Genomic DNA, 13,149 nt, shown 5'->3' with positions numbered 1-13,149 from the left:
GGTTTTTAAATAAATCGATCATATTAGACCCTTTCACAACCTCGTCCTTATAAACCCACTCCCCCGTCGAAGTCCAACCACCGTCGCCTTTGGATAATTTCTTCATGATGTACTCTGCGTTTTTGCGATTGCGCTGGGGAAGGCTTTTGACCACATCGTAGCCCGTTTCATCCAAGTCCTCCCGGTCGGGTTGGGAAACGCCTCGGACCTCGCGCTGCTCAGGCTCAGCCTGAACGGCTGTCGCGTCATCGCTCGACCGGTCACGATGCAGAGTCAAAGTAACTCGAGGCTCGTCGTTCTGGCCTTGTTTAATCAGAGTGAGATATCTCTGCAGCAGAGCGTTGTATTTCTTAACTTTTTCGTCTGAACTCAATCCCGGTTCATTTAATATCGCTCTCATTTTCGCATTCAAATTGTCTTCTGCCGTTTGTCTGATGGACGACTCCGGTCGAGTCAGACGGCTCAGCTGCTGCGGTGAGACGAGAAACATTTTTTGGGTCGTCCTCAGAGACATTTTATCGTCTATTAGCGAGTCCCCCTACAAGGTTACTGATGATGGGCACAACGGCCGAAAGCAGCGGTAAAAGAAAGCCGCCCGACTGTTTCTTTAGAGCCAGCTGTTTGCGTTTTAAACCGGTGTTTTTATCCGCCAGCAGTCTGATAAGTTTCTTCTGCCTCTTTAGTTTTTTGTATTGGAAGGAAATAGAGGAATGTTCCCTTTCAAGAGATTTAAGGCAATCTCGCACAGAGCTTTGATAAAAATCAGGGGAGCAGTGGGCGAGAACGTCTCGTTGTTTCTGAGGCGTGGCCTGGTACAGAGCTTGTAGTAAGGGAGCGTTCCTTTTTATATGGGCCGACATTTTTTTTAATTTTTTTTATGCAGACTTCGTTTTGGGAACGTAGACGGTCGGCCACTGGTGAGGAAGTATGCCCGTCCTCAGTCTGTACCGTTCTGGGCAGGAGGGTGTGAGGTCGACGATTAAATAACCGTGGGGGTCTCTGGTGGCGTCTTCAAAGCTTTCCAGGAAAAAGGCTTTTTGTGAGGGGAAGATTTGATTAGCCAATATATTTACCTGTAACTTGTCCCGAGGGTTTTTAAACATCACCAGATAATTGCTGTTCAGACTAATGGTACGACTGTGTTTGCCTCGGTGAAATACATTCTGGGTCAGCATCATAACGCTCATTTTTCTATGATGTCTGTACTGGGTGAAAAGTCTGACCACTTCAGGGTGGTCGTAGGCTTGAAAAATAACGTCGTCCAAAATGATCAGATGCTTCTGGTCGGGAGGAAACAGGTTCGAGTCTTCAAAAGAATCAGGTAGCCCTTCCACAAATTTAATATTTTTATTCATCTTTTGCAGTTCAGCATACATAGGTTGAAATGAAGTATAAATCCACACAATGTTTTCCGGTACAGCATCCATGACATGATTGAGGTTTTCCAGTACATTTTTTACAAAATAAGTTTTCCCACATCCACTGGGTCCCACAACCAAACATGAAAAAGGCACAGTGAGTCTAGGATCAAAATCAATCTCCTCCGTAACAGTGAGGTGTGACATTTTTTTTCCCCCCTCTCCTTTACTACTCGTTCAAATTCTAATAGCCGAATGGCAAAGTTGTCCCGTCGCTAAAGAGACGGCTTTTGTCATACACCACTTTTTTAGAAATGTTGAATCCTTCAGCGAAAAGCTCTTTTTATCTCTTCTAATGTTGCGCTGAAGAGTCTCAATCACGCCCTCTTGCGAGTCTTTCAGGTAACCCTCCAATAGTTCCTTGATACCGTCAAAGTTGACCCGCTCGCAGCTTTCCCGGGTCTGCGTGATACCCTTGACATGCAGCACTACTTTCTTTCCGTTTCTGGTCTGGTACCCGTAACTCTTGGGACCGGCGGCCACAAATTCTTGGATGCTATCACCCCCCAGCTCGTCTGTCAAATCCCCCAGGTAATTACCCAGCTCCAAGGGGGACTCCCCGTCTTTCACCACGTAGATCAAGCTCTCTGTGTCCGTATAGAGAACATTCTGTCCCAACCGTTCCATATAACCATACAGCTTGAGGCGGGCGTAGGCGGTGGTGAACGCAGCGATGAATACGTTATTGGCTCTGCCTGGGGGCACGACGCAACGCTCGCTGTAGTTCCACTGAATGATGGCGGTTTTGTTGTTGAGAAAGGTAAAGTACTGAACTTTATACTGTCCTGAAAACAGAAAGTGGAAAAACTCTTCAGAATCGCTGACGAGGCTGGTTTGCGTCAAATTAGCTTTCTGCGCAAACTTACCCCAGAAGCTGTTGAGACACAGCTTAGACACCTGTCTCTTGGCCGGGTTCACCGCGATTTTGTTGGCGTCTAGCTGAATGCCCTGATTGACCCGATAGTCCTCGATGTACTTTTCCCTGCTTTGCTGATCGGAGGCCTCGGGCGGGTAGCCCGAAGCTTCCTGCTTACCTTTCAGAAAGGTGTGCATGTACTTGACAAAAATGGAGTCACTGCGTCTGTCAAAGTGCCACACTTCGGTGATCTTGGCGATTCTGTACCCCAGCTCTAGAGCCTTGTTAAGTTCGACTGTCACCCAAACCCCCGTCAGTGCTCTGGCCTCCTCGTCGTGTCTGCAAGGACCCTGCTGGTTGTTGATCTCAGCGCAGGTACGGCAAAGGGTGAAAACCAGTTTACCCCTAGAGGTTCTGTAAGGTAAAACGGGGAAAAACAACCTGCGTGGAGGATAGACGACGGCCCTGATCAACCCAAAGTAATTTTGAGGCTCGTCAAAGTCTTTGTGGATGATGGTAGGGTGACCTAGCGGGTAAGGAAAGCTACAGTTAACGTACGGGTACAGTGAAGTGACGTCCACGTATCGCACGGTTTCACTAGGCCCCGCCGTGTACCTCAGTCTCACGGCGCTCGTCCTGCCTCCATAAAGAGCTTGGCGAGGGGAGAGAGGTTCGGGTGCCTGAAAGTCCTTGAGAAACCTTTTCACCCCGGGGTGGGATTTTTTCATCTCTGTCCAGTCGTGTTCTCTCATGACGACTGTGCGGACGCCGTAAACACACTTTAGCTTCTGTAATCTGTCCACGGTGGCCGCATGAAGCTCCTCGAAGGGGGCCCCCGTCAGAGGACAGGTTTCATGAGGTTGAAAACACGTCGGACAGCCGTGGTAAAAGCACCCCAGAAACTCCCAAACATACTTTTCACCGTTGATTTCGGCATAGCCGTCTGCAGAGTAAGGGCCGATCTGCTTCTCTCCCCTGTTTAAGGCATGCTGGATAAAGATGTTTTGGCTGTGTGCTACCCACTCTAACCACTGGATGGAGGCGTTGGAGTATAGTTTACACTGTCTTCTATAGTCATCGGGTGAGGGTATGGCTAAGGTTTTAGGAGGCAGGAAATTTGTGCGAAAGACCTTCATGCATGCCGATGCGATGGTAATGCAGCTGAAAGGGTCCACGCCTGTGTCGACGAGAAACTGATTCCTGAACCGGACGCAGCCTTCAGCGAGAATATCGACGTCCTTTTTACAATAGTACCGAGCTTCCCTCTCAAAGTTAAAAACACCGCGACTGGCGTTACTATACCAGTCGCGGAACTCTTCCTGCCTCTGAGCCGTCATGCTTTCTATGCCATAATCACTCTCAGGCGGGTAGCGCCCGATGTAATTTAAGCGCTCCTTGGAGCTGAACCTGTGAGGGAAGTAGCCCTTGGTTTGATCGCCGAAACCTAACGCTTTGGGCATAGCGCTGAGAGGCATGGTGAGGAAACACAGAGAGTCGATAAATTTTAAATCATAATCGGTATCTGTGAAGCTGAGGATTTTACTTCCTTGCATGATGAGAGAGGGTTCTAAACCCAGCTCTACCATGCTGTTAAGGACCAAGTAGCTGTCAAAACCTTTTGCGTTGTGGGCTATGAACTTAGTTCCCTGGTAAAATGGTCTTCTGAAGTGCAGGACAAAGTCTCTGGCGCACTGTAGACCGTAAGAGGCCCACTCCTCACCGTTCAGTGTTTTTGTACACACCAGAAAAGGGACGTGGTTGCCGTCCTGATTGAGAAATGTTTCAAAATCATAGAAAATCAATTTCTCGCTGTGTTGTGTGGCTGGCGGGACACTCTGAATGTAGCATTGGTGATCGTCGACGCCGGGCAATTTCTCACCGCAGATTTTACATTTAGGCTTCATACACTCATGACGATCAATACCATTACCACTAGCAACACGGTACATTTTTTTGCATTCCAGACATCTTTTTATCAGATCGCAAGTGCTGACGTACGTTTGGCTATGGGTGCTAGTTTTGGTTCTTTATGCCTGTGACAGTCGCCGCAGAGTACGGGGGCTAACTTTTGTTTAACGCAGGCGGGGTCGTTGCAGACGGAGCAGAAACCTTTGCAGTGATGCGAGTGGGGATTTTCATAGCTTCTGTAGCAATAGTGACAGATGTGCCTGACCCCTATAAAGGCTTTGAGATTTTTTATTCCGTAGTAATGGTTTTGGAATAAAAATAGAAACGGGGTTAGACCGATCAGAAAAGTCGGTTTCAAATTTAGAGAGGGGGCGGTTGTCAGGGGTTCTGTAAAACACTACAATTTTACGATTAACAATATTTTCTAATTTGCCTACGTCGCTAAAGGTCACTGGTGTCTGATCACTCAGACCGGCGAGACGTTGCAACTCTCTTCCTCGTTCTTCGGCCTCTCTGTCCGTGAGTTGAGGGTCAATGAGATGAGCTAAGTTGATGACGAAGCAAAGATGATCGTTCCTATTGTTTACAATGTACAGATGTTTCTTTTTTTAATTTATTATTTCACAATCTAAAGTTTTGGCCGCTTTTCGTTTCTTACCCCCTCTGGGGTTTCGCACCACCTGAACGACTAATTCAAAGTTAGCGTCTGAGGCTATATCTGTGTTTGATTGCACTAAGCGTTCTAGTAAACCTTCAAAAGCCGGCAGGATAGCGTCACCGGCTTCATCGACGGTCACGTTAACGTGATTTTGCATGTTTTCGCCTTTTATTTCTAACTGTATCACATCATTACGTTTAGCCTTTAATTTCACTTCGTCGGCCAGATCCCTGAGGATCCCGACGACATCTTGGTAAAATTGAGCAAGATCAGGCACGTTTCTAGGAGGTGGTACATTAAAAACTTGTCTTATTTCTAAATTGTTGAAACGGTCGCGGGTTACTGTTCTACACGGTTCGACCTCCCGCATTGAATTTCCCCCGCTCTGACGAGTGGGGTTTGATTCACACACGCTCGTATGAGCAGCGTGCGAGGCAGGGGAGATGGGTTCAATATCGGTCTCTATCGGCGGGGTTTGAGGAGAGGGAGCGTGCGACGCATCGGCTGTGAAAGAGGCCTGAGGGTCAGACCCGTGCTGCTGGGAGGGGTTGGATGACGGTATCTGATCGACTAGTCTGAGAGCATCTTCTATATTTTGGAAATAATTTTCTGTATTGCAGATTTGTTGGATTTCCGCAAAAGGATCAGATTCTGGGGAATTTTCAGGTATGTTGGCTATGCTATCGTCTACCGCTAAAGCGGGTGAAATACGGTTTAATTCCTCTACATATTTCTCTAACTCGCTTGGAACCACGTCAGACTGACAAAGATCATAAAAAAAGCCCAGGTTTAATTCTTTAGCCATGTTGAAATGTCACACCTTACTTTACAACTTCTCACACAAAGCAATGAAAGCGGATAAAAGACCCTGACCCAACTGTAGAATGACTCTGCGATTGCTCGCACACAGACACTGAGGATCGACGGAGTGCGTTCTTGAGTTTCTCCGACGAAGGTAGGGGGGTCCTCTCCGCCCTCTTCTGGGCTGACGAATCAAATTTCTCCTCGGTATTCCCTCTGTGACGAAACACGATGAGAGGAAATGTTTTAATTCAGCGTGTCATGTACTTTTAGCTTTAGTATTTAATGATTCGGGTTATGTCATTTTAGGTTACGTGTATTTTATATCATGCACCATAAATAAAATGTACTAAGTAAGCCTACCTTTGATCAGTCTCGTTGCCACGGGCGTTTGTCCGTCCGATGGGCCTGGTAGATGCGGCTGCGCGACAGGGAACTCAGGAGTCTCTGGAGGTGTAGTTGCCACGGGCGCTTGTCCGTCTGATGGGCCGGTTGGATACAGCTGGGTAGCGGGGCTCTCAGGAGTCTCTGGAGGTGTAGTTGCCACGGGCGCTTGTCCGTCCGATGGGGTTGATAGATGCGGCTGTGTGGCAGGAATCTCAGAAGTCTCTGGAGGTATAGTTGCCACGGGTGCTTGTCCGTCCGTTGGGCCGGGTAGATACGGCTGCGTGGCAGGAATCTCAGGAGTCTCTGGACTCTCTGGAGGTATAGTTGACTGAACCCCTGTACATAGGCATAATAAACGCAATTAATAAAAAACAATATTTATTCTCCACTCCATGCAGCTAAATTCAAGGTGACATTACATCACCACACCGCTGGTGGCGCTGGCTTCCAAATACACTACCGGAAATGCGTCACAGACACGCCCCTACATTCCGGAAGTCCGTAGGAAGACCGGCCTTCATTTTAAATGTGTAAGCGGTAAAAGCGGGATGTCCGCAGGAATTGTTAAAATATTCTAATCCGAAGAAACGTTTAAAAAAGTTTTCATGGACTTACCCGTTACATCCGGACCGTCGGCAGATTCCCTCGCCGGACTTTCCGATCGGATATTTTTGGCAGACGAGTCCGGCAGAGCGGGTTTACGGCGTTTTGGAAGCCGTAAACGGTTGACCCTCGGACGGATACTCTCGGGACGGATTGCCGGTGAACTCGGCCCTTCTTCTACGCCTCCTAATTCCCCGTGGAAAACGGCCGGATTTCCAGCCCGGTTAAGCCGATCAGCAGCGTCTATTAAATCTGTAGGTAGTTGGAGAGTGAATGATACCGTTTTCGATATTGATGTTGTTAAATAGAAGAACAAAACAAAAAAATAAACAAATGGTAACATTACCGTAGTCTGATTGCGTAAGGTACAGACCCTCCAGCTCATCGGGGGTAACTTTAAAAAATAAAATAAAATAAATAAATCATAGTTGAAGAGCGCAGATCTTTTTCAAATTAAATACATAGTGATTCAGGGATATTTCCCACATAATACATGATGGAGGGATGTGACATTGTTTTATATCAGAGTCTTTTATATCAAGACATTTCTCAAAACCAGAATATGATCAGGGTGACTTTTGAACACTGGAAATAAATCATGTACTCAGGCAGTTGCCCCCGTGGCACTCAAAATTTCCCTGGAATTTTCTAGTTCCTGTTACTGTTAATTTACTTAAATTAAATGCTGGTTCAGGTAGAGCACAACAGACAGCAGAAATATGTGAAGTTGGCTGAGGTAGAAGGACAGTTTGACTTTCGTCAATTCCACGAAAATGGTAAGTTAGGCTATTTTTTTAAGCTTGACTTAAAAAAAAGTTTAAAAATACACCCATGCTGTTTTATAACCTCTTTCTGCACGCTCTTAATTTGAAAAAATATTCACTTTTAGGAGCTGAAATTAGAGAATTGACTTTTTTCTCAAAAAATTGTGCAAACTGATGTCAATTATCAAAATGGTTTAATAATCTTATCTTACTATCTAGTCCATTCATTGAAAGATTTTGCCTGCCGCCCGATGCCCAAGTTATTTACAAGGATGCAACAGGGACCGAAGTTGATGCAGAAATATTCAGCGACCTGGTTGGACAAGGAAATGTGGCGCTGACAGTTTTCTCAAATGATGGTGAGATAAATAGGCAAGTATAATCAAGCTTGCTACACCCTACAAAATAAGATAATTCTTTTTTTTTTTAAATTCTTTTAGAATTTTCTGATTGGTCCTTGTCATCTCCTTATGACTCGGACTCAAGCTTCAGCTCAAGTGCAACAACTATAAACATGGATGAGGTCCCCAGGAAGAGACAACGATTTGTGGATACAAATGCAGCATCTGCTGAACAGGTTGTGAGACATGATTCTCACGAGTTTAACATTTTTGTATTTTTCAGCCTCCAGAATAACTGTTAACCATGTTTGACATTCTTTTGGTTTTGTTTTTTATTAGTTTATTGAAACTGTGCTTAGAGGCAAGTCCGGTGGTGAAGAAGTACTACAGGAGTACCGAAACACAGAAACCCTAACAGATGCTGCAAGAAGGCAAATGGTTAACATCCTGGTGGCTCACATGATTGATAACCATGGGTATGTGTGTTTCATATACTTTTTATTTGCACCAAATAACTGCTTGGCCATTGCATACATTTGGATTACAAATTTACTATCCCCTCTCAGGAACCTCCCCACTAAAGCAATCAGAGAAGAGTATGCTCTTGGTATAGTGACGCTGTTCCCTTCCCTCAAGGATCCATATTCCAAGAAAGGCTATGTAAGTCATTATTATTATTGTTTGCGTGACACTTGCATGTTGTGATGCAAAGTCATGTGCATGACATTGACGTTTGAATTCTGAGATTTGTCATGAGCTGAGTATGACAATGCATACATTTTTTTTCCAGGAACATTTCTTTGATGCTTTAAGCAACAGAGGGTACATTTCTTGGCGTCTGAAAACAGTCCAAAGACAGATTCGTCGAGGGTCTGCAACGCCACCAAATAGCTCCATTGACATTTCTCCAGGAGGCCCAAATTTCCAAAGGACTGTTAGTGTTGATGGGCAGCTTGATGGTGATTCTTGCCAAGAAGCCATGTCTTTGCTCAACCACACCATAGACAAATCCCTGATTTTTCAGAAGATGAGAGAAACCTTTCAGCACCGTCAGAGGCTTGTTAATGACCCAGGCAGAAGTGTTGATATCCTCTCCACCTTCCCAAGATTCTTGGATACAAAGGGATTGGTAAGTTTTGAATCAGATGTTTAAGATTCCTTGAAATTTGAAAGTATTTCTCGTAGTATTAATTTAATCTTCCTTCGTAAAGGTCGATCAAGACTTCACGCTCATGTTTGATGATGGGACATCCTCCAGACTGCTTCAGAAATGGGATGCGCTCTTCAAGCCAAACATCATAAAAGAGGCTTTCTACTTTGTGGAAAAGATGTGTTTGAAGTGCATTGCCAGTCTCTTCAGGAAAGCCCACAATTGAAGTCACTGTATGGTTTAAAAAAGAAATCTACACTCAATTCATTGAAGTATTTCCATGTTTGTAATAACTTTTCATTTGATATAATGCATGATCTTCTTGAGGGTGTGGCTCAGTACGAGATCAAATTACTTTTTGGATATCTTGCACAACAATTTATTTCAGAACAGGACTTGCTTTTTTAGAATGAAAAAACCATCCCACAAAGATTATTTTAGAAGGCACTGGCAATGGTATTGGTTTGAATTCTATTCAGACTTTGTGCCTTGTAAAAAATATTCCACTGTTGTTTGGTGAAATCATTCCTCCAGGGAACAAAAACTGGAATTTGTCACTGTTGTTACTTCAAATAATGAACATAGTTTTTTCACCTTCTCTCACTGTAGGTATGACAATATATTTAAAGCATTTGATTATTGACCACCACAAACTATTTAAGCTCTTGTATCCACATAGAAACTTGATACCTAAGCACTTCCTTCATGGCAAGGAGTAAGACATGCACAGTGATCACTGTGTCATGGTTTTCCATGACGGACAATTTATGTTTGGATTTTGTTAGTTTTATTTTGTAGTTAGTCTCTCCTTGTGTGTCTTGATGTTTTTTCCTTCCTGTCTTTGTCCTGTTTTCCTGTTTGGTGATTGTCTGCCCCACCCTAATGTGTTTCACATGTGTTCAGTCACCCTTACCTCCCTTGTGTCTATTTAGTCTCTTTGCTCCCATTTGTCTGGGTCGGGTTGTCTGTTGTTATCCCCTGTGGTTCCTCGTATTTTGGTCTGCTGTTATTGTCCCCCGTGTTTCCCCGAGCTTCGGCTTCTGTTCAGTTGATTCACCAGTGTTTTGTAAGTAGTCACTTTTTTTGGTAATTAAAATTTTTTTTTGCATTAATCCCTTGTGTGGTTGCTTTTGGATCCAGCCTTACCCCCAAGATATGACACACTGGGCCACTGGCCTCGACTCAGCTCCCACTCTCCACTATGGCATCTCCTGCTAATTAGCAAGTGGATGTAGCTGCGTGCAGCCCATCTCCCCAATCAGGAACGATGCCTGAAGAGAGAGAGAGAGCAGCAAACCGGACCATACCACTATGGTCGTAACACCTTCCTTTCACATAATGAGGCTGAATCAGTTTTTTGCCAGGAGCATATATAGAAAGGATTTAGGCACGACACTTTGAGACAGCGACATGAAAAGCAGTGCTGTGAATGGTTAAGATAACCTCCATTGTGGTCTTCATAATCCCAAGAGTGCTTTCTATTGTAATTGTAGCTATGCATGTTGGAATGAATGAAACTTTATTGATCCCCTCATGGGAAATTCACTTGTTTCAGCAGCTCAAAATTAGAATAAAAGTAAGATTGTTTTTTTTAACATGTACAATATGTTCCAAAAACCAGTGTCCGTAACCGAGGATAGGACCGCCAAGGCCCCCGCCTTGGTCTGCTGCCCAGTCCACACTGCACCAGATCCTGCTGACTCTTCCTGCAGGTGGTGAGCCCACTGGGAGATGAAGAACCCATGTAGCCGGTTCGGGCTGGGCCCGGCCGGACCCCATGGGCCAAGGCCCGGCCACCAGGCGCTCGCCCACGGGCCCCAACCCCAGGGCGGGGCCCCGGTGTCCCTCCGGGCCGGGTACTCGAGTACTTGTTATTTCTGTTCATTGGGATCTTCTGAACCGTTCTTCGTCTGGCCCTTCACCTGGGACCAATCTGCCTTGGGAGACCCTACCAGGGGCAAAATGCCCCCGACAACATAGCTCCTAGGGTCATTAGGGCTCTCAAACTCCTCCACCACGGTAAGGTGACGGTTCAAGGAGGTGGTTCAACGCACACCTCCGGCAGAGTTTCGATCGTGTCCCAAGGGTGTTAGGGGACATTGAGTCCGAATGGGCCTTGTTCTGCTCTGCTGTTGTTGAGGCGGCTGTTGCGAGCTGCGGCCTCAGGGTAGCTGGGGCCAGTCGTGGCGGTAACCCCCGTACCCGCTGGTGGACACCAGAGGTGGGGGAAGCCGTCAGGCTGAAGAAGGAGGCCTACAGGGCGTGGTTGGCTTGTGGGTCTCTGGAATCAGCTGACTGGTACCGGAAGGCCAAGCGGAGCGCAGCCGCGTTAGTTACTGAGGCAAAAACACCATCCGGCGCCTCAGGGGAGGAAGGCGGCAACTCGCTCACACTGTTTACAGTGGGGGCATCAACTGAGGATATAGTTGGACGGTGGAAGGAATACTTTGAGGAGCTCCTCAATCCCACCAACACGAATTCCGTGGAGGAAACAGAGTCAAGAGACCTGGGGATGGATGGTCTAATCTCCGGGGCAGAACTCACCGAGGTAGTGAAACAACAGCGCGGTTGCGGAGCCCCGGGGGTTGATGAGATCCTATCTTGTCCTCTTCTTTCCCTGTACATTATGTTCTCACCCTTCCTGCAGCATATGTCGCAATCCCAAACTTATCAGAAGATTACAAGTTTCATCACAAACACTTTTATCAGCTTAAGGCTGATTCATACTTTCATTACACAAACTTATACAGTATAAAATTAAGTAAGCATATTATATCCTTCACAGGGTACTGGAAAAGAGGGTCCAGTCGATAGTTGAACCTCAGATCGAGGAGGAGCAATGTGGTTTTCGTCCTGGTCGTCGAAAGAACGAGATCGCGAATACAAGCGGCCGAAATGAGTTTTCTCCGCAGGGTGGCCGGACTCAGCCTTAGAGATAGTGTGAGGAGCTCGGTCATCCGGGAGGGACTCGGAGTAGAGCCGCTGCTCCTCCATGTCGAGAGGAGCCAGTTGAGGTAGTTGGGGCATCTGGTGAGGATGCCTCCTGGACGCCTCCCTGGGGAGGTGTTCCGGGCATGTCCCACTGGGAGGAGGCCTCGGGGCCGACCAAGGACACGCTGGAGGGATTATATCTCTCGGCTGGCCTTGGAATGCCTCGGGATTCTCCCGGAGGAGCTGGTGGAAGTGGCTGGGGAGAGGGCCGTCTGGACCTCTTTGCTGAGGCTGCTGCCCCCATGACCTGGATCCGGATAAGCAGGAGACAACGAAGACGAAGACAAAAGCTTATGCTTCTTCCCCCTCGCTAAGGTCATGAGAAAGTGACTCTCTCCAGACCCGCATATAAAAATGTATGCCTAATTTTAAATGAAAACAATAAGTGAAAAAAACAGACGCACAAATACTGCAAAATAGAAACATTGTAATAATTACTATGGTGTAGCGTTAACCCCATAATTTTGAATTTTCTCTCGATGAAATGGGGCACCAGTCCTCTGGGAGGGCAATAATGAATTACTTCATTGATAAATGTATATATAAATAGTAATCAATAAATAAATAGTGGTTAACTGATCAAACAACAATATAAACATTTTCTAAAGCTAATAGCCTATAAATGTGGAACACCCAGCTGTTCTTTGACTGTAATAATAATAATAATAATAATAATAATAATAATAATAATATGGACATTCTTGATGTCATGTGTGTGTGTGTTACCTTGTGTGAAGGATGCTGACAGTATGATCACATGAAGGACATTGTCTTAAAGTCTACATGTTACATTTCAAACATTCTATAGGATAGAAGTTTCTATTACATAGAAACATCTCATGAGTTACAGAACAGTTAGATCTGATGAAGAATATAGAATTAAATATCTGTGTCTGTGAGGAGTGTTCTGCTGGTCACTACCCAGGACTGGAATATGGGTTGTAGTTTATGACTCTTATCTAGAGAGGGACAGGGGAAGGGAGGTTGGTTGGTGTGTGTGTGTGTTCATGCATGGCACAGAGAGGCCAGGATTCACACCTTAGCGATAATCAGTCCTTTTTGGTGTTAGTTGTCCTATGTAAGAAACAATCAAATATCATTAGACAGTCAGAGCAGCAATGTTCACTGCCTAGATGACACACAGGCAATGATTTCAAAAGAAAATGACAGTCTCTTGACATCTTATCATGTTTGTGTATAAGCCAAAATCAGAGGTGAAAGAAGTACTTGGATGCCCTACTGAGGATACTGCTGTAGAGAAGAAAACATGCA

At 45.6% G+C, this 13,149-nt stretch overlaps 1 protein-coding gene across 1 annotated transcript; it reads left to right on the top strand.

Annotated features, from left to right (window-relative positions):
* Positions 1–8,156: 8,156 nt before the first annotated feature.
* On the top strand, positions 8,157–9,112 carry LOC147818417 (uncharacterized). Its single transcript, XM_087177225.1, has 4 exons — positions 8,157–8,212; positions 8,303–8,396; positions 8,527–8,865; positions 8,948–9,112. The coding sequence occupies exons 1-4, from the start codon at positions 8,172–8,174 to the stop codon at positions 9,110–9,112; spliced, it is 639 nt and encodes a 212-aa protein (XP_087033351.1). The 5' UTR covers positions 8,157–8,171.
* Positions 9,113–13,149: the final 4,037 nt, after the last annotated feature.

The sequence above is a fragment of the Seriola lalandi genome, unplaced genomic scaffold, assembly GCF_002814215.2.
Source record: "Seriola lalandi dorsalis isolate HSWRI2012SDOR001 ecotype SW California unplaced genomic scaffold, Sedor1 jcf7180002054584, whole genome shotgun sequence".
Taxonomy (NCBI): domain Eukaryota; kingdom Metazoa; phylum Chordata; class Actinopteri; order Carangiformes; family Carangidae; genus Seriola; species Seriola lalandi.
The sequence above is the reverse complement of the archived record's forward strand: the minus strand, read 5'-3'. Positions and strand labels throughout refer to the sequence as shown.

Excerpts from the sequence above, each read along its gene's own strand:
- LOC147818417 (XM_087177225.1), top strand. The coding sequence starts at position 8,172 with ATGGTTAACATCCTGGTGGCTCACATGATTGATAACCATGG. Across the intron at positions 8,397-8,526 it reads CATATTCCAAGAAAGGCTAT|GAACATTTCTTTGATGCTTT; the intron begins GTAAGTCATTAT and ends TTTTTTTTCCAG. Across the intron at positions 8,866-8,947 it reads TCTTGGATACAAAGGGATTG|GTCGATCAAGACTTCACGCT; the intron begins GTAAGTTTTGAA and ends TCCTTCGTAAAG.